Below are 21,019 nucleotides of genomic sequence, written 5' to 3' on the forward strand. Positions count from 1 at the left end.
TGATACATTTATTTTTAATGACTAATCTTAAAGTTACCTATAATAAACATTGACCTTTACTGTTCATTTGTAGTGGTGAGATTATTCCTTGTTGCAAGTTCCAAAATACAGTATGCCAGATATACTTTTCACTGTTGTAGGATAGTGTGGAGGAATTATGATTTCTGTGAAGTGAAGCCAAACAAAGTGAATTTTTCTTTTAATGTGCATGAAAGAAGCTTGTAGTACTTAACAGTGCAGTAGATGGTCTTTGTCAATGCACCATGGTAGACAGGTTTGTGAAAAAGGAAATCTAAAAATGTTCCTTTATTCTGCAATAAATGTGTGAAAGTGTCTTTGTATTGTGCAGGTGAACACTCCGGCCACAACAATGCTGAAGACAGCAGCTGCTCAAGTGGTGACGTCATCTGGCTCTCTTGGCTCAGCTTCATCCCGACCTATTATAACTGTACATAAATCTGGTGCACTGACTGTGGCTCAACAGGCTCAAGTTGTCACCACTGTCATGGGCGGTGTCACCAAAACGTTCACTCTTGTCAAAAGCCCAATACAGGTTGGCGGTGGAGGCTCGCTGGTAATTAGCACTTCAGAATTATTAGATAGCTTTGTATATCAGATTTGTTCTAATGTTTTAATAAAATCTCAAGGTGATTTCTCCCCATTGAATGCCGAGGGGCAGCTTCTCATCTTGCCGCTTGGGTGTTAAACTGGCATTGCGTCTCAGCTGCCTGTTAGAGAGGGCAATGGAAATGTGAATCAGGTGGTTTCTATAATGAGCAGCTGATCCGTAATGGCAGTTTACACCTGATGGCAAGTTGGAAATCTCGCCCTGAGGGCCTGAAAATATGTGACTGGCCACTGCTATTGACCCCATCAAATTTCTTAGCCACAATAAAATGGTCTGTATGGCGCAGTGGAGGTGGCTAACTGTGGGAGCTTGGGGGCATTATTGCCAGATGCTCCTTTCCCTCCAAAAGAGAATTTGGGAAAGGGGCCTATCTTTACATTATGGAAAAAATAAAATTCCCTCATCTAAGGGGGTCCAGGCCTTGAATGCAGCCCAGACAAATGGAGGCTTGTATGTGATAGCCTCCAGTGTAATGTTGGATTCCTTGTAGGCCATTGGCGCAGGAACCTTTGGTGTTGGAACCCGTCGACCCACTCATCGTTCTTTGGATGTAGATGCCCAAGTTGTCTCAATTTTTGGCTGTGCTTTTTGCACCAACGTTTCTTGTTCGGTTTTTCTTATTAAGTAAACTGGGCTCCGACGTGCCTTGCAACAAAGTGGTAGAACACATATAACTGCTTGATATTTCCCACAGTGAATTCTTGATCTCACCTGTGCCTTCGGAGGAACACTGAGTGGAGAGGAGGGAAAATTAGAGGAAGAGTTAACTTTTTTTAGGTTGTTCTTTTGCACTTCTTTAGCAATATTAGCAGAGGCCTCAGAATTATGTCCCTTTTTCATCATCTTAACTGGTGTATTATGTGATGAAACTTGGAGAGAAAATCTTGTCAAACTAATCAGATTATTTGTAATTGGGCATAAATGCCTTTATTCATCCTGATTTACATTTTGTCTATTGTATTTCTACTGAGCCATGGAAACTTGTATAGCAGGAACAATTTATTTCATATGTTTGAGATTACTAACTTCTAGGAGAAAGAAGATGGACTTTTGTAACAAACACCACCCTGCTTTGCTGTCTTGTATATAGGTTAACAATTTTAAATTGTGTATGGTCTGATGCGTGAACATAGTTAATTTAGAAAAACTTGCCTGTCTAACTTTGTATGCTGACCTGGGAGTTTGTAGTAAACTTTCTTGTGTTCCCACAAAATGTGTATGTGCATCTTCAAGCACAACTTCAAGAGGAATTCTCTTATCTCAGTCCTAGATTCTTTTAGCTTGAATATGTACATTTAGGGCCTCCTTGAAATTCCTTCCTTAAACTCCATCAGCCTCTCCACAGTTCTCTCCTTTAAAAGCCTCAATATCTATCTTTTCAACTATTGGTCATCTCTTCTAACCCTTGCCCCATAGCTATTGTCCATTCCTTTATTCCTTTTATCTTTTTTAATCACCCTCTAAATCACTGTGGCATATTTTCTACATGAAAGGCTTTATGTAAGTGCTGGTTGCTATAGTTGTTGACTGTGTGTTCAATTGAAACTTGTTGTGTTTAGATCTCTAATCTGGGGAAAATGATGACTCTTGTTCAGACAACGCCTGTACAAACTGGTGCTCCGATCACGGGCCAGGCCACTGCTGGATCTTTGGCACAGTTTATTCAGGTAATGTCGTGTTACGTTTTCATAATCATAGCCTCGAAATAGCTGTAGCTGATAGTGGATAAACACAACTGCGTTTTTATCCATTTTAATCCCTCCGTTAAAAAATATTGGATGGAAGAATATCATATGACAGTGTAAAGCTATTCCCTGATCCTGCCAACAGTGATTGGCAGGATCATGTGTTTTTATATTTATGGAAAATTTATGGATCCTCATATGTGTTAATAATGTTGCATAGTGTGCGTACTTCTGCCAGTAAACTTTACATCCTGTTGTCACGGCTTTTGTTCAAGCTTTTCTTTCACCATCTGCCATTGTAAATTAGCTGGTCAACAATTCCCATTTTATTTTGTTACATCAACCATCACAATATCGTTACAGGCAATGGCCACTGTGTCTCTCTGGAGTGAGTTTCTGAAGTCTTCCCAAGCCTATTACAATCTTTGATATAAAAACAGCATTATTAGCAATTTATTTTCATAGATATATATTCTTTTAGTAGCTTACTGTTCTTTGTCTTTTCCATTTTACTGTTCCTCACTGCAACTTGCTGCCATGTTTTTTCCATTTAGGAGATCAGGTGACAGTCTGTGCCACAGATCTTTCTGTGGCTGTTGTCAGTGTCCCACCATATTTCAGCAAATGGTCATACTTTGCAGGTTGGAACAGATTAGTCCAGTTCTTTTTTCTTTTCTTCCCTCAAGATTAGGCACTGTGTGATAGCAGAGTGCTGCTGCAAGCATTTGAGGAGTGAACAGCAAAACTTGCACTTGAATAATCAAGGGCCAGCATTCTAACTTGTGACTGAGACAGTTTAAGATGTGATTTCACACTGCATTGGAGTTATACAACACTAGATGTGTACTCTGTAATTGGGAGACCAGCGGCTTGAGAGGGTCTTGCATTACTTTGTTAGTGTGTTTGGCAGCCAAGTGAAGATCTGACTGCTAAGTTAGACTAATGAGTTTGTATCAATGTGTTGATGGGCATTTTATCAACTTTTAAATAATTGAAGCATTAGGACAGAGCTTACTCCCTGGCTGATGCTGTCCCCAACACTAAAAATTCACCCCTGCAGAGCGAAGTGCTGCTTACATTTATGTGCAGACCTCCTTTATTGCTGGGAAAAATAGGATACACAGTGAGGTTCAATGACAGTGCAGTTCAATTCCTTTTGCTGTGTATTTCATGCTGTAGTACCAGTTTTATAATGGCATTCTTTGAGTACAGGAAAAAGTTTCAGAACATAAAACAGTTTTAGTTGCATAACATAACAAAAACTGATCAAGTTTGTCTTTTTAAATTATAATGCCATAATTGTCAAGTGGAACTTCAGTATTTACCAATGATATCAAATCTAGAGAATATTTAATTAACTGTAATGGTTATAGTTGTGTTTCTGCAGTTTTCTCATTTATATGTAACTGTTTTGTTGAGCGGAGAGATTTGGGTTTCCAGGTATACAAATCACAAATTTGGTGCAAAAAGAATGTGGGTCTTTTTCTTGAGAAAGTTGGAGTTCAGAGGGGAGGAAATTATACTTCAGTTGCACAGTCTTGGTGAGACCACATCTAGAGTATTGCCTTCCGTTCTGGGTACTGCACCTCAGGAAGGATGTATTAGCCTTCAAGAAGGTACATTGCAGGCTCACCAGAATGATACTGAAACTTGAAGGGTCACATTATGAGGACAGGTTGCATAATCTTGTATTTCCATTAGTTTAGAAGGTTGAGAGATGATCTAAATGATAGAATTTAATAGAGTAGATACAGAGAAGCTATTTTCTCTGGTGGGGAAAATTAGATGGGGGTCAATCTTAAAATTAGAGCTGGCCTATTCGGGGATGAAATATGGAAGCATTTTTTCACACATAAGGGTAGTGGAAATGTCGAATTCTCTCCCCCGAAAGGCTGTGGATGCTGGGTCAATTGAAATTTTCAAAACTGAGATCGGCAGAGGTTTGTTAGGTGAGTGTATCAAACAAAATGGATCAACCGTGATCAAATTGAATGACAGCATAGGCTCGAGGGGTTGAATGGCCTACCACTGCTCCTATGTTGCATTCTTTCATCCCAACTGCAACATTTTCCGATACAGACAGTTCTGTAGCAGTTGAGATTTATTCCGGAATCTGCTTTTAAAGCATTTTGTTAAAGCTCACAACACTTAACTGGTAATCATTTTAAAATAGAACTAATATCAATAGCAATTAGATGATTATTCTGCCCTTCGCAAAAATAAATAATTGAATTTCTTAATCCATAAATGTAGAGCCAGTGAATAGAAATTTTTATGTAAAGGATATGGCAAAAAAATTGTTTAAACATGGCATATAACCAGAATAGCTTTATGAGCATTGACTACAGTAAAAAAGATTTGGGATCTGAGGAAAATGTGTTGATGAAATTTACATATATGCAGGTTCAGTGGTATGATCATTGTGTGCTATTTCACATTGCATTGGCTTTCTTCTGTGACTGCTCTGTCTTGTTGCCTGTCTACTTGTAGTGTTTGTTTGCTTAATAGATGCACACTAAAATATTGCATGTTTCACAGGCACAAATTGATTCTGGTCTTGTTTTTAAACTAGTTTGAGTTTTTATTGCAGGAGCCATATTTGAGTTAAATATACATATCTAAGTGTTAGAAAATAATGAAATAATTGTTTCTGTTATGTGTCTTCTGTGGCTTTTATTTTATTCTATTGTTTCCCCTTTGTCAAATATTTTGATTTTGGTTTCAACAATCTGAAGGCAAAGGGTCCCTTTCCTCCAGGAACTATAGTGAGACTTGTAACAGCAGCGGATGGTAAGCCAGCAACAATAATCACAACCTCGCAAGCTGGTGGAATAGGTACGAAGCAAACAATCCTGGGTCTCGGCAGCGTCTCACCGACCAGCAGCAAACCTGGAGCAACCACCATCATAAAAACCATCCCCGTTTCAGCACTGATGGCTCAACCCAATGTTACAGGTACAGGATGGAATTTTCTAGGTTTCCAGTTTAAATTTCTTGAATATTTGTGTGTATGAGAAGTGGACACACATACAGTTCTGTTTTGATCTCTGTTCAGCTGGAATTATTTTTTGCTTAAAGACTTTTTAAAAACCAGTTCTGCTACATGCATTAGTCCTTTAGATATATAAAAGGTCCAATTAGTTGTGATTCTTGTGTTTATTGCCTTCTGTAGGATTTCGTATTGAAGCAATAATTAAACACACAGTGTAAAGTAGATGGGGTAAGGGAAGTTTAGATTAGATTAGATTAGAGATACAGCACTGAAACAGGCCCTTCGGCCCACCGAGTCTGTGCCGAACATCAACCACCCATTTATACTAATCCTACACTAATCCCATATTCCTACCAAACATCCCCACCTGTCCCTATATTTCCCTACCACCTACCTATACTAGTGACAATTTATAATGGCCAATTTACCTATCAACCTGCAAGTCTTTTGGCTTGTGGGAGGAAACCGGAGCACCCGGAGAAAACCCACGCAGACACAGGGAGAACTTGCAAACTCCACACAGGCAGTACCCGGAATCGAACCCGGGTCCCTGGAGCTGTGAGGCTGCGGTGCTAACCACTGCGCCACAAGTTGAAAATTATTTTTCACTGAATCAAAAATATTAAACTGGAGTTAATTGTAAGGATCTTGCTGAGCAAGTATTTTGGTTTATGTTTAATACCATAAATCTCACCTGCTTCTCAGACGTGAAGCCTGCAAAATCTTTTCACCAAATCTCGCAAAAATGGAGTTCGAGCTGCGTTTGACCATTTTGGTTGCATATAAACTGTGTATTTTGTGAATGGAATTAGTTGAAGGAATTGCACACTTAAGTTTTTACAATTCAACTGATGAAAGGGGACATTCATGCCTTATTTATCCTTGCATCATTCCTTTACCAGTATGGTGGTTTATTAATATTTCTATCTGTGGGAGTTAAACGATAAAGAAGCTATTACATTACTTGGTGTACTTTAAAGGTCACCAAATAGTAGGAAGGAGATAGAGGGATAGATTTGCAAAGAAATTATTGAGGTGCATGAACTATAACTACCCCAATATTGAATGGAGCTGTGATTGTATTAAGGGCAGAGAAGGGGAGGAATTTCTGAAGTGTTCAGGTGAATTTTCTTGTTCAGTATCTTTCCTGCCCAATGAGGAAGGAGGCATTGCTGGATGTAGCCCAGGGGAAAAATTGGGTCAAGTGAAGTATGTCAGTGAGAGAACATCTCGGGAATAGTAATCATAGTATAAGGTTTAGATTAATTATGGAGGAGGACAAGGAGCAATGTAGAATAAAAATACTTAACTGGAAGAAGGCTAATTTGAGCAAATTGGGGAGGGATCTGGGCTGGGTCAGAGACTGGCAGCCAAAAATGTAATGGAGCAATGCATGTCCTTTAAAGAGGAGATAATTCAGGTACAGTATAGGGAAGGGAGAGCAAGCAAAACCAGAGCTACCTGGATGTCGAAGGAGTTCGAGAAGTAGGATAAAGCAGAAAAATGGGGCATGTGACAGATGCCAGCTTGATAATACAACAAAGAATCAGGCTGAATATAAAAAGTACTTGGGGGAAGTGAAAAAAAATGAGGCAAACAGACAGTATGAGAATAGATCGGCAGCTAACATAAAATTAAATTCAAAGGTCTTCTATAGACATTTTAACAGTCAAACAGCTGACAGGAGTGGTGGGGCCTGTTAGGGAACAAAATGGAGATCTATTGGTGGAGGCAGAAGGCATGGCTGAGGTACTAAATGATTACTGTGCACCAGTGTTTACCAAGGAAAAGGACTTTTCCAAAACTACAGCAAACAAGGAGGTTGTCAGGATACTGGATGAGATAAAAATGAAGAGTAGTTCTTTAAAAGGTTGGCAGTACTTAGTGGATAAGTCACCCAGTCCAGATGGAATGCATCTTAAGTTGCTGAAGGAAGTAATGGTAGAATTTGCAGAGATGCTGGCCATAATCTTCAAATCCTCCTTCGAATATAAGATGGTGCCAGAGGACAGTAGGATTGCAAATGTTACACCCTTGTTCATAAAGGGGGAGAAGGATAAACTTGGCAACTACAGGCTATCCTGTGGGGGGAAGGCTTCTAGAAACAATAATCTGGGAGAAAATTAACAGTTACTTGGACAAGTATGTATTAATAAATGAGAGCTAACATGGATGTGTTCAAGGCAAATCATGTTTGATTAACTTGTTTGAGTTTTGATGAAGTACAGAGGGTAGATGAAGGCAGTGCAGTTGATGTGTATATGGACTTTCAGGAGATGTTTGATAAAGTACAACATATTAGGCTTGTTAGCAAAATTGAAGCCAGTGGGATAAAAGGGGCAATAGCAGCATGGATACAAAATAGGCTGGTGGATAGAAAATAGAGTTGTGCTGAATGGCTGATCTTCAGACTGGAGGGGGGTGTATAGTGGTGTTCCCAGCATTCAGTACTAGGGCCACTGCTGTTTTTGATATACATTAATAACTTGAACTTGGGCGTACAGGGCACAATTTTGATATTTGCAGATGACATGAAACTTGGAAGTGTAATAGACAGTGAGGCAGATAGTAATTGTCTTCAAGAAGACATATATTGGTTGCTGGAATGGGAGATGGCAGATGAATCACTGTAGAAAAGTGTGAGGTGATATGTTTTCGTAGAAGAATGAGGAGAAACAATACAAGCTAAATGGTACAATTTTAAAGGAGGGTAAAAAGCGAGAGCCCTGAGGGAGTTTGTGCACAGATCTTTGAAGGTGGCAAGACAGGTCAACAAATCAGTTAATAAATCGTATAGGATCGTGGGTTTTATAAATAGAGGCATAGAGTACAAAAGCCAGGAAGTTGAGTGGGTGATAACTGCTGACCTTGCCAGCGACGTCCACAACCCGTGAATTGATCAATCAATAGAAGTTATGCTAAACCTATATAAAGCACTAGTTTGGCTCCAGCTGAAGTACTTATACTGGGTACCACACTTTAGGAAGGAAGTGAAGGCTTTGGAACTAGTACAGAAGAGATTTACTTGAATGGTTCTAGGGATGCGGGATTACAGTTATGTAGGGGTTGTTCTCCATAGCGCAGAGAAGACGAAGAGGAGATTTGATAGAGGTATTTGAAATCATCAAGGCTTTGCTGAGAGTGAATAAAGAGAAGCTGTTTCCAATGGCTGAAGAGTCGATAGCCTGTGGGTACAGATGTAAGGTGATTGATATAAGAACTAAAGGCGACAAAGAAAAACCTTGTTGTTTAACGAGTGGTTAGGGTTTGGAATGCACTGCCTGATAGGGTGCTGGATACAGATCCAATAGTAGCCTTCAAGAGGGAATTGGATAAATACTTGAAGGAGAAGAAATTAGAGCGATATGGGGAAAGAGCAGTGGAGTGGGACTGACTGGATTGCTCTTTGAAAAGAGCCAGCACAGATTCAATGGGCTGAGTAGCTTACATGGCTTCCACATGGAAACCCTGTAAAATGAGTACAATATGGGAAAGCTGCATATCATCAAGCTAGGGTGCAGCAAGAGGAAGCTCTAGCAAGGCAGTCATTCCACAGAATTTTGTATTTGGTTCTTTATTGGCTATATGCAAATAGCTGTTTCCTGGGGTCTTTCTACACTGCATATTAGTTACTAGAGTAGAAGGAATTGCAGTTTACACAGAACCACACAGAAGTGGGCAGACAATGATGTACAAGTCCAGTTTTGATACTGTAATGCAAACAAGGATATCCCCATTCTACCATGATCCTAGGTCGTCATCTCCACTGAAATGGCTACTCTTTAAAAAAAAAAGCCACTAAAATGGAGTTTTATTAAAAATAAATTAAGCATAATGTTGATGTAGGGATAAGTATACATCAATTACTGTGATTATCTCTCTGCTAAAGTTAGCTTTTTAGACTAGGTATGTGAAAATGAATATCAGACTATTGTTGAATTAACTACTGTTCTGGGACTGATGGCAGGTGCTCTAGTTTTATGATCTATTGTGAAATATGATGGTAAATTTTCAGTGACTCCACTCCCAACAAGGAGGCTCACTGGGGTAATTCTGAATTTGTGAAGTAGTGTAAAACAACATATCTAGATTTTTTAAAAAATTCATATGTCAGCTTTTCACTCTTGGAAGTGTAGTTTCTACCAGTATGTTACAGCAATTGGTTAACAGGCTGAATCACCATCCACTGAAAATTTTTGTGGTTGATGGCAGCCGTGTTTCTATAAGTCTGCAGACTCTTCAGGCCATTGACTCACTGTCAGGCAAGCCCCCTGACCTGCCATGAATGAGGAAAATTAATTTCGCCACATGAACATTAAAACTTAAAATTGCAAGCCCCTGACTGGAGAGCAACATTAGCATATCAACAGACAAGTACTTCAAAGGCCAAAGGAGCTATTCCCTGCTCCAATTTAATCCACAATGGACTTTTGATTACCAGATGTTGAAGGTGGAAAGGCTAGCATTCCAGGTTAACTGCTAAGATGGCTGAGTAAACAAACAGACGTGGTCAGACGGGTTTGGTCACGTGGCTGGCTGACTGTTGGAGTTTTTTTAATTTGAACTTCCAACAAGGAATTTTAAATCAGAAGGCTGTTTTCTCCTGGACTGAGAACACCTCTTTCCTGTCTGCTCTCATCTCACTCTCACCAGCTTCGGAAACCATTGAAGACATATGAACCCCAAGAGAGAAAAATCTTCTACAGTGAACAAGGTTCAAGAAGAATACTGGGCCCCAACAAAAAGTAAGAGCTGTCTATGATCAAGGATTCTATGGCGAGCTGGAAACACAGAAACAGTAACAAGAAACCCCCTTGGAGACTGCCTCAAACCTCTCCATTTTATTTTTCTTCCCTTTTCTGTTCCGATTTGCATGTGTGTATCTTGTGTGCATGCTAGTGTGGGCGTGTCGTATATCCATAGGCGTTAACCATATTCGAGCTTCAGATTAAGATTTAATAAATTTAACTTTTCTTTAAACCTAAAGAAAACCTGGTGTGTTCATTTCTTTGCCTTATAATTGGAAAGCTATGAATAAGGATTCAGAAAGGGGGAGCTCAAAACACTGTGTGTTTAAAATTAAACCCAGTTACGGTAAGACCAGGTGAAGACAGTAAAAGACCCCTAAACACCTTTCTCACCTGGTCGTAACACTCACAAATGGTAAATTCATTTGATGTATTACATCTTGTCAAGTGTTTTTTTTGCCATAATCCAGTTGGAATATTTAAACAAGGATATTAAGGGATATGGAGCCAAGGCAGGTGAATGGAGTTATAATACAGATCAGCCATGATCTTATTGGTGCAACAAGCTTGAGTGGCTAAATGGCATACTCCTGTTCCTATCTCACTAATAGTGAGTGAGCTGCTATCATCTGCCATATTGCCTCACTTTGACACTCTTGCCTCTGCTGCTCCTCATTATTATTCTGCAGAGAAGGGTATTCCTTTTGGGTATTTTGAGTGCATAGAGAAGACACACTTTGGTTAAGTGTAACGCAAGTCTTGATATGGAAAAGTCAACAAGAAGAATTACAAAGAAAATCGCCAGCAAATTCTAGAGATCATCACACTTATGCCTATATCAGGTGGCTGGGCCATGATACAACTAAATACTTGATTGTAGATTTACGCCAGTGTATTGTTTGCAAACATCCAGGAAACTTGCTTGAGCTGGAATAGCTATGTAAATGAGCAACAGACATTCTCAGTGAATATTTATTAAGTGCCATAAACAATCGAGAAAACTTTTATGTAGTAATGTTTGTGTAAAACCAGCATAAATCACTTGTGTGCAAATTTCCTCAAAAATCTGGCACAGTGACACTCTTACATTGTAGTTATGCTGAAACATTCCAGGAAATTCTGGGCCAGGATATGGCTAAAGGAAATTTACATCCGCAATCTCAAGAAATATTCGCATTAATTAGTTGTTGGTACTTTTTTTTTTAGCTGCACCTTATATCCTCCATTCTTGATACGAAAACTATTTACTGAGTGATGTAGTGGTGAGTTGGTGGTGGAATTGAGGCTGACGTCTTTCCCTCACCATATTTTTTTTACTTTCTGTATCATGACCTGTTTTGATCTCTTGTGTATGTGACTCTATTCACTCTCGGGGTTAAAGTGTTCGAGCTACATGAGGAAGAATTTATTTGCGCTCAATTTGTCTGGATAAATATTCACAACAGTAGAAGAAAAAAGTTAATAGGCAGCCAATGATCTAAAGATAGGAATTATGTAAATATAAACATTTAATACGGCATATAAAAAAGTGAATGTCTTGTGTCATTTACAAATCCTCAACGATGATGTATACACTTTATTCTAGGTGTATCTGCATCCCCTGGTATGAAATCTCCAATAACAATCATTACAACAAAAGTGGTCACATCAGGAACTGGAGCTCCAGCAAAGATCATTACAGCTGTGCCAAAATTTACCACAGGACAGCCTGGAGTGACGCAGGTAGCACCTGTTTGATTCATTCCTAAAGCAATATTAATGTATTTTAACAAAGGTAATGGAGAATAGTCTGTCCCTTTCTTCCTATTCCTCCACTATGACCATTTCAGACCTCTGTTTCTTCCAGATGCCTCAATCTGAAAGCATATTGGGGATAGTTCCGTTCCATTCTCCCAGCTTGTACAGACTTGCATACCTCCAGTCGAGGTTGCAGTATTGCTCTGATCCATGCTTTCAGTGAACGTTGTTCCCCACTTGAAACATGGGATCGTAGAATTACTCCCGTCTTTTCCAAAAAATATTTTGAAGGGGTTTTTTTTTACAGTGGAACCGTCCCATTATTTTACCTTAATTTGCCTTTTGATTTTTAAATTAAAAATATTTTTTATATTTCCTCACTTGGAAATGGAAATCTCCACTATCTATTTAAATTGCAAACCATTTCATCAGAAAGCTTGGCCAAAATGGACAAATGGGAGTGATTTAGATCTTTAAAGCATGCCAGACCGAAAGCAATTTGTAGTGGGATCTACTTGGAGGATGTGAGAAAGAGGAGGTGGACCCAGACAGATTGTCATGTAGGTAAAGACAAACATCTTTGTTCTTTGGAGGTCCCTGACGCCTTGAACATTTGTTCAAGCAACACTTTGAACAATGTCATTTCAGATGTCGATTGTTTTTTGGGTAAATTTCAAGAATGACATAGAGTGATAGTCATTATGGCACAGAAGACGGCCATTCGTCTCATCGGGTCCATGCCGACTCTAGAGAAATCCAGTCAGTCCCATTCTCTCACTCTATCCCCGTGGCTCTGAAAATTTATTTTCCCCAAGTGCCCATCCGATTTCCTTTTGAAATCATTGTCTCTGCTTGCACCACCCTCGTAGGCAGCGAGTTCCAGGTCATTACCACTCTGCATAATAAAGTTCACATTCCCCTCTGTATCTTTTGCCCAAAACCCTAAATCTGTGTCCCCTAGTCCTTGCACCATCAGCTAATGGGAACAGCTTTGTCTAGCTTATCTAAACTTGTCATCTTGTACACCTCTATCCGATCTCCCCTCAACCTCCTTTGTTCCAGGGAGAACACCCCAGCTTCTTCGACCTAATGTAGCTAAATTCCCTCATCACTGGAACTATTCTGGTAAATCTCCCCTGCACACACTGAAGGACCTTCACATTCTTCCTAAAGTGTGATGACCAGAACTAGGCACAATACTCTAGTTGTGGCCCAACCAGAGTTTTATAAAGGTTCAGCATAACTTCCCTGCTTTTGTACTCAATATTTCTATTTATGAAGCCCAAGATCCCATATGCTTTGCTAACTACCTGCTCAATATGTCCCTTTCACCTTCAAAGATTTATGTACATGAACTCCCAGGTCCTTCTGTCCCTGCACACTCTTTAGAACTGTGTCATTAAGTCTATATTGCCTCTCCCTATACCTTTTGCCAAAATACATAACCTGACACTTTTCTATATTAAATTCCATCTGCCACTTGTCTGCCCATTCTGCAAGCCTATCTATGTCCTGTTGCAGCTGATTGGTAACATTCCCACTGATTACCACACCTCCAAGTTTGGTATTATTGGCAAATTTTGAAATTTTACTCTATTCCAATATCCCAAGTTATTTATATATAAATATATTTTTAAAAAAGCAGTGGTCCTAGCACTGACCCTTGGGGATCACCATCCTTCAGACTGAAGAACAACCATTTCCTATGACTCGCTATTTTCTGTCTTTAGGCCATTTTTTTTATCCAAGCTGACACTGACATGAAATTAATTATAATCAAGGAACTCCGTATAGCATGTCATGTTGCTTGTTGTACATTTAAAAAATATTCTTATGTAGGTGACACTAGCAAAGCTGCATTTGTTGTCCATTCCTGAGAAGTTGGTGGTCATCTTTTGCCTTGAGCAGCTGCAATCCTTGTGCACATGTTGTTCCCACACCAGTGTTCGGTAGGGCATTCCAGAATTTTGACTGAAAAACAATGAAGCCATGTGATATATGCACATGTCAGGATGGTATATGACTTGGACTTGATAGTATTCCCAAGATCTTGCTCTTGTCCTTCTTGATATTGGCAGCCATGCCTTCAGTTCTCTAGGCCCTCAGCCCAGGAATTCCCTCTTTAATCTTTTCCCCCCCTCTATCCTCCTTTAAGATGCTCTTTAAACTTAACTCTTTGTCCAAGGTTTTGGTCATCTGTTCTATTAACTCATTGTGTCAAATTTGGTTTGATAACAGTCCTTGATGCACCTTGGGATGTTTTGCACATTCAAGACACTATATAAATGCAAGTTGTTGATGCCATGTGTTGTAGAGGTGGTAAATATTGTACTCTTGGTGAGTTGCCTCAGAGCGTCCCATGGATAATGATTACTGCAGCCACAGTGTACTGGTGAAGGTGAATATTGAGTCCGGTGGCAACTATACTGATTAAACACATTGGTTAGTGTCAAGCTTCTTGAATGTTGTTGCCATCCAGACGAGTGATGATTATTTTATCGCACTCTTGATTTGAATCTTGTAGGTGGTGAAGAGGCTTTGAGAGGTCAAGAGGAGAGCCACTCTTGGAAGAGTATCCAACCTCTGTCTTGCTGTTCTAGTGTCTTTGTTGATATGGGTAGTCTAGTTGAGCTTCTGGTCTGTGGTGACCCTAGGAGGCTGATGATGGAAGACTCAGTGTTGGTTGTGGCATTGAGGTCAGGAAGCAGTGTTGGAGCTTGTCATTGTCTGGCACTAATGTGGCATGTTTTCTACCTACCTATTGTCTGCAAGAGCCTGGATATTGTCTAGGTCCTGCTGTAGGCTGGCATGTGCTTCATTATTGGAGGAGTTATAAATAGAGCTGAACACTGTATAATCATTTAATTATAGAAATACTGTAAATAAAATGCAATAGTAACCTATTATTTTACATACTTTCCTTCATTCTGGTCTAGTTTTTTATTCCTTTAATGCAGTTCTTCCTCTCAGTCTAGTTCTCCCTCCTGCAAATAATCATCATTCCCTGTTAGAGATATTTGGCAAAAAAAATCTGTTCTCGGCATGTACGAATAATGCTTTATAACTGGATGTAAGTTGTGCAGATGTAGCCAGGGCAACGTGGATGGATGTTTTTTGTTAAATGCATTTACATAAACTTTCTCGTTCCCTCTTTGTGAGGATGTACCTGACTTCTGTCTGAGAACTAGATATGTGATGCAGATGCAAACCAAACAGTTCTAGTCAAAGGTCATTGTTAGATTCCCCATGTGGAGTGATACTGAGCCAGACACAGAATTAGACCGCTTGTCTGTGCTTGGCTTGTTCTCTATAATGGTGGCATTGAGGATTGCTTTAGTTGCTTTCAGCATTCCGAGGCTAGGGAGGGATTAATTGGGCAAGTTTCTGGCTCCTAATTGCTGCCCAGTCATCCCACGTGGTCAGATAATCAAATTACCCTAATCATTAAAACAGATGTCGTTATTCCAATTTTCACTTGTGGCCTTTCTAGGTTGTTCTGAAGACACCAGGAACACCTGGTACCATCCTGCGAACAGTTGGTGGGACTCCTGTCACAGTTAGTGGAGTCAGATTGGTTACTCCTGTCTCCGTGCCTTCAAGCAAACCTACAGTGTCAACTTTGCTAGTGAAAGGAACCACAGGTAATTTTTATAATTTGAGCTTATTCTTTTACAGTTGAGAGGGATTACACAGGCAGGTTTATGGTCAGCTACATTTATATAAAATCTACCATACTTAAAAAGTGTGCAGGGACATGCTTAAAATCTGCCATAGCCTTCTAAATTAATTGGTATAAGATAAGTCTGGAGTTAAGTCTAACAGATACTGATCTGGGTCTCGAGTTGGACTGATGGGAATCTGTGTTTAAAAAAGAAAAAGAAATTGCCTAAAGCTGGTCAGGTCATTGTCCTGAATCTGGTTACAATCCACGTGTTATCAATTTGTTGGGTTCCACTGATGGGTGCAGACTGGAATGTAGTGCAGTAGATGAACATGCCTTTTTCACAGCTGACTCGATGTCATACATGCCACGCATTCATCTCCAATTTTCATATCGTTATCCCAGTCAGCTGTTGTTTGAATTATAAATTCTGTATTTCTCTCCAGCCATCCACGTCTCAAGAGATACAATGGTTGAGAAAGCAAGCAACCTCAGCCGAGATTCCAACCAATGCTACTGAGCTAGCTAATTGGCAAAGCTATGTGATGTGACCATGGTGCCTGGCTTTTGCCTGCTATCTAATATTTGAAATGCAGATGAGAGCAGGAACTCAGTAGAGAGATTGTGGTGTGAGGTTGTTTTACAATAGTATTGCGTATTGGTCTTTCACCAATTTGTGTTGGCTGTTCGGAGCTTTTTCAAAATAGTAGTAGTTCCTATTTGCATGGCTGGAAAATGGCTTCAAAATTAAATCGGTTTATCAAGTGTAACTGCTCTGCAGCAGTAAATCTTTAGAGTGGTTGCTGGATGCCACCTCTTTTGCTTTCTCACAGAGGCAAGAAGTGTTTACAGGCACTTTCAAAGTATATGATCGATTAGGTAGATAGATAACCCTCAATCTGATACTTTAAACTCCCTTTTAGAGTTGTTTTACAAGTTTAAAAAAAAAATCTGCTTCCAAAAGGATGTCTTGAGAAACCACTAGGTTAGTCAGGTAGTTCATAGATCACTGAGCCTACCAAGGTGTCGTTTTGATATTCTGAAGTGCTCCTGGTTCCATACTTACAGTGGGACTGAACTTCACTCAGCTTAAATGTTGGCTGGAGTTGCAAAAACAGGTGGGAAAATTGTAAAATTCTTCCTTTGCTCTCCTGTGTAATTTTGTACTCCTAATTATTCAGGTCTCAATGGGGCCGGGCTAGGATGTGAAACCGAGGCAGACTTTCAGGTGACAGGACAGGGAAAAACTACTTGCTGTGTCAATCAAGAGGCCCAACCATTCTCGGGTGACCTATTTTCTGCCCCTGTCCTAAGAAAAGCTGCCTGGCTGCTCAAGACGTACAGGCAACTGCTCATATCAGGTCCTATATTGGGGTAAAGGGTAGTTTCCTGCCAGAAGCCTCTGTAGCAGTTGTATTGAGTGTTCAACAGTAATCTACATGAATGCAAATTATTGTTGCTGTTGAACATTCAATATGAATATTTAACATTGGTGTACCTGTACTTTGGCTACATTCTGATTGCAGCCTGAATCTTAATTTTACACACAACTCTTTCACCTCCCCCCCAACTTTAAGAACAAGAGCAATGCTAAAATAAAATGTGTATGCTATGAGGGAGGAAATATTTTGTATTCTACTTATGCCACTTCTGTGGCATTTGGGTTACTGCATCTGCAATCCAGACCAAGGTGTGTTCTGTAGTGCTCTGGGGTTTCTTAAGTGTTTACTAGTTCTTGAAAGCTTATCTTTGCAATCTATTACGATGCAGGTGTTACTACATTGGGTACTGTGACTGCTGCAGCAACTACAATTCATGCTGGAGCAACAGGTCTTGCATCATCAAACTTCACTCCACCAGTCACTGCTCTGGCTAGAGTAACAACACTGGCCACCCAAGGGGTTAGCACAACTATTGATCCATTGGCTGTGGCACCAACAGCATTAAAGGCTACAACAGGAATTGTCTCAACTTCTTCTATGGTTAACACCGAGGTAATTGATCTATCTTATCGATTGTTTGTCTGTGTGTTTTTGTCTTTTGCAAATTAAATTAAATTTAATGTACACCAGAATCTCATCCTTGTGTTTGCATCCGTTCGTGGCCACCCGGCTTCCCATCTGTAATCTCTTTCAGTCTGCACACACCACACTCCCCTCTGCCCGCCAAACTTTCCATTCTTTTCACTCTGGTCTCTTTGTGCAACCCCTTCAACTTCTTTCGTTCCTCCTTTGGCGGCCACGCATTCAGCTGCTTAGGTGTCACACTCCTGGAAATTTGTCCTTATACACTTATTCTTCTCCACCTTGGTCCTCTTTTTAAGATCCTCCTTGAAACCCATCTGATATCTCCTAGGCTTGGAATTCATTTTTTTTTTCTATGCTTCTATGAAGCACCTTAAAGGTACAATATAAATGCAGGTTAGTTTTGAGACTCCACTGGTTTCCCAGCATGTTGCTCCTTTCACTTATCTTCAAATTCCTCTCTGATCTCTACATTCTTCAACCAACACCCTTGCGAACCAACACTGCTCCTCCCATACTGCTCCTCCCCCTCATAACATTTGAGGTAGAGCCTTTTGCCATCACATCCCCTGCGGTCTGGAATTTTCTTCCTAAACCTCCTTGCTTCAGTTCTGTCCCTCACCATCATTAAAAACATTTTCAAAAATATATCTATTTGGCCATGCCTTCTGTAACCTCCCTTAACTTCTCTCCTACTTTCTGCTTGATTTCCCTTTAAAAATCACCTCAGGATGTTTTGTTACGTGCAAAATAATATACAAGGGTAATTAGTGTTACTGTTGAGTGTGGGTGATTCACATTGATTGGCAGTCTGCCCAAGCACAACTACCCCTCATTTTGACAAGAAAAATCAACCAAAATTATGAATTTGAAGTGCAGATGCATGATAAGGATTTTGTATAGGTGTGAGATTATTATGGTCCTCTACATTGAAGAATTATCCCTGAATGTTTACTGTTACAAACCTATTAGTGTATTCATAGGTTAATAGTTTCTTGCTGCATATATTTTGTGTTTTGACAGCCCATGTTTGTGATATCAGGAGAAGCAGTGTCCCCTCCAGTTACTGGCTTGGTTACACACAGTAGTGAAATGCGGGTGCCAGTGGCTGTAGAACAAGCTGCAACTGCAATAGCTGTTTCCGAGAATAATGTGCAAACTTCAGATCAACAAATACATCAAGCAGCAGAAGAGCCAGCCCATGAAACTACAGAAACAAATACTACAAATACAGCTACCAACAGTACAGCAAACATATCTCTGAATCAAAGTGAGTAGACTAAGCAATAATGAGGCATCTGAAACTGGTCACCCCATTTAGAGGAGCGATGTTTCTTAATTAATGTTGATGAAGTAGACTTGCTGATATTGTGCTTCTGTCTGGCCTACTACAATCAAGGAAGGGTTAACAGCAAACAGCTCATTTTCTGTTCACTTGGAACCCAGCTACTTCAACTGTTCAGAGATGTACTCGAACAACTCTGATTTTTAAAAAAAACTTTTTTTGGTTACAATTACTCTGGAGAGATGAGCATGTAAATCCACAATATTGCTAATGGAAATGATATGTTTGCTGTGCTAGATGTCATACTTGTATGTTACAGATAGAAAACATTTTTTAAGGTAGATTCTCACTTAATGCTGGGGGCTTCTGATCTTTGGCTTGAAACTTGCAAACATTTTTCTATCTCCACCTTCTCTTACCAAACAACAATTAGACTCTGATTAACCTGAGCCTGTGTTTATGTAACAGCAATAGACTTTGTGATCTTGATGTGACATAGTTCTACCTTAGCAGAAGGTATTACATTGTGCAATCCATTTCTGTCCTTGTAATGCATGTTACCCCGTTTACTGAGTGCCCCGTCATGGGAGATATTTAAACACAACAATAACAATTTACATTTATAGAACACTTTTAATATAGAAAATCATCCCAAGGAGCTTTCACAGAAGGGTAAAAATATATGCTGAACAAAGAAGGAGCTATTAGAACTGAACAAAAGCTGGGTCTGTGGTGGATTTTAAGGAAAATCTTAGAGGGCGAGGGAGTTGGAGAGGCCAGAGGGCTTTCGGGTAGGGAATTCCAGAGAATCGGGCTTAGATAGCTTAAAATATGGTTACCAATGGTGGGACGAAAGGAGGGTGAATGCACGAGGCCACAGTCACAAGAGAGTATCACCGAAGAGTTTTAAAGGTAATATAGGGCTGGGGGAGGTCACAGAGATGGAAAGGGGAAAGACCATAACTGGATTTAAACAAGAGTATTGTGAATCTTAAATTTGGGGGGTTGGGAGCCAGTTTAGATCAGCAAGGGCAGGGGTGTTGGGCAAGCAGGACTTGATGCAAGGTAGCAGACAGGCAACACAGTTTTGAATGAGTTCAAGTTAATGAAAAGTGGAGGATGGGATGCCAGCCAGGAGAACATTAAAATAGTTGAGTCCGGAGGTGGTCCTCTGAGTCAAAGGCTGCAGAGGATGAGATGGGATAATGCATCATAGTCACAGTCACAGAGAATACCATATTAAATATGACAGTGAAAAGTATCGTTATTCAAGGTTAAGGATTGTGATGGTGATAAATTTGTGTAATCTGATTTCATTTTCTGTCATCAACTAGCAACTTAACTTATAGAAAGACCTCCTTGTCTGCATTTTTGAAAAAAATCTATGATTTTTTTTCCAATGTTGCTTTCAGGCACAGTTGGAGTGGGGAAGAAATAAAATGGGCACTGATGTGGAGTTCGGGAACATTCATTTAAAAAAAAAAGCAGTTGGACAAAGCAGAGTGAGGTTTATTCTGTATCTCGATTCCTAAATGAAGGAAAAAGTTTAATCTCGCAGTGTCTTTGAGAACAAAAAATAAATTTAACATGGGTTCTTCCAAGTTATTTAGTCTCTTCAAAGAGATGATTAACCACGACTACAAAATATCACCTGTGATCCATGAAAATAAGCAAGCAAAATTCTAGGATATTGTCCTGATCTTGTTATACCATACAGTGTTTTTTAAAATCTTTTGTGTGTCACAGTTCAGCCACCAGACACAAGTAACAATGGTATGCCAGAAAGTGTGCACGGAGAAACAGCGACTGCAGGAACAACCAATACAGCGACCACTGTCTCAGCAGCATGTACTGGAGCAGTGACCACTGTTACACAATCTACACCAACTCCAGGCCCTTCATTGCAGGTAAGAAAAGAAGAAAATGATTCTGTTTTTACTGGTGAAACAATAAGCATTGTTTTTCATTTTAATGACATTTCTTATCTTCAATGTAGAAGAGGATGTTTGAAGAGGCTGCACTCCATATAAATCTGCCTTGGTGTTAAACCCAGCAAGGCTCTGTGCTGGGGGTGGAGCTTTGAAAAATTACCCTGTATGCAACTAGACTTGGGAAATGTCCAGGTTTGGACTGATGAATGGCAAGTAACATTCATGCCACACAAATGCCAGGCAATGTCCATCTCCAGCAAGAGTGTGTCTAACCACCTTCCCATGATAATCAGTGGCATTATCATTGCCAAATCCCACACCATCAACA

At 39.9% G+C, this 21,019-nt stretch overlaps 1 protein-coding gene across 3 annotated transcripts in view; it reads left to right on the forward strand.

Moving 5' to 3' along the window:
* Positions 1-21,019, forward strand: part of LOC137379464 (host cell factor 1-like) — an 89,219-nt gene that overhangs the window by 32,696 nt on the left and 35,504 nt on the right. For all 3 annotated transcript variants that reach the window (XM_068050318.1, XM_068050320.1, XM_068050319.1), the window contains exons 10-17: positions 350-574; positions 2,188-2,295; positions 5,049-5,268; positions 11,639-11,775; positions 15,281-15,431; positions 17,222-17,445; positions 18,499-18,745; positions 20,507-20,667. In XM_068050318.1, coding sequence (XP_067906419.1) covers positions 350-574; positions 2,188-2,295; positions 5,049-5,268; positions 11,639-11,775; positions 15,281-15,431; positions 17,222-17,445; positions 18,499-18,745; positions 20,507-20,667 — 1,473 coding nt within the window. The remainder of the gene's footprint in view (positions 1-349; positions 575-2,187; positions 2,296-5,048; positions 5,269-11,638; positions 11,776-15,280; positions 15,432-17,221; positions 17,446-18,498; positions 18,746-20,506; positions 20,668-21,019) is intronic.

Source organism: Heterodontus francisci, chromosome 18, assembly GCF_036365525.1.
Source record: "Heterodontus francisci isolate sHetFra1 chromosome 18, sHetFra1.hap1, whole genome shotgun sequence".
NCBI lineage: Eukaryota > Metazoa > Chordata > Chondrichthyes > Heterodontiformes > Heterodontidae > Heterodontus > Heterodontus francisci.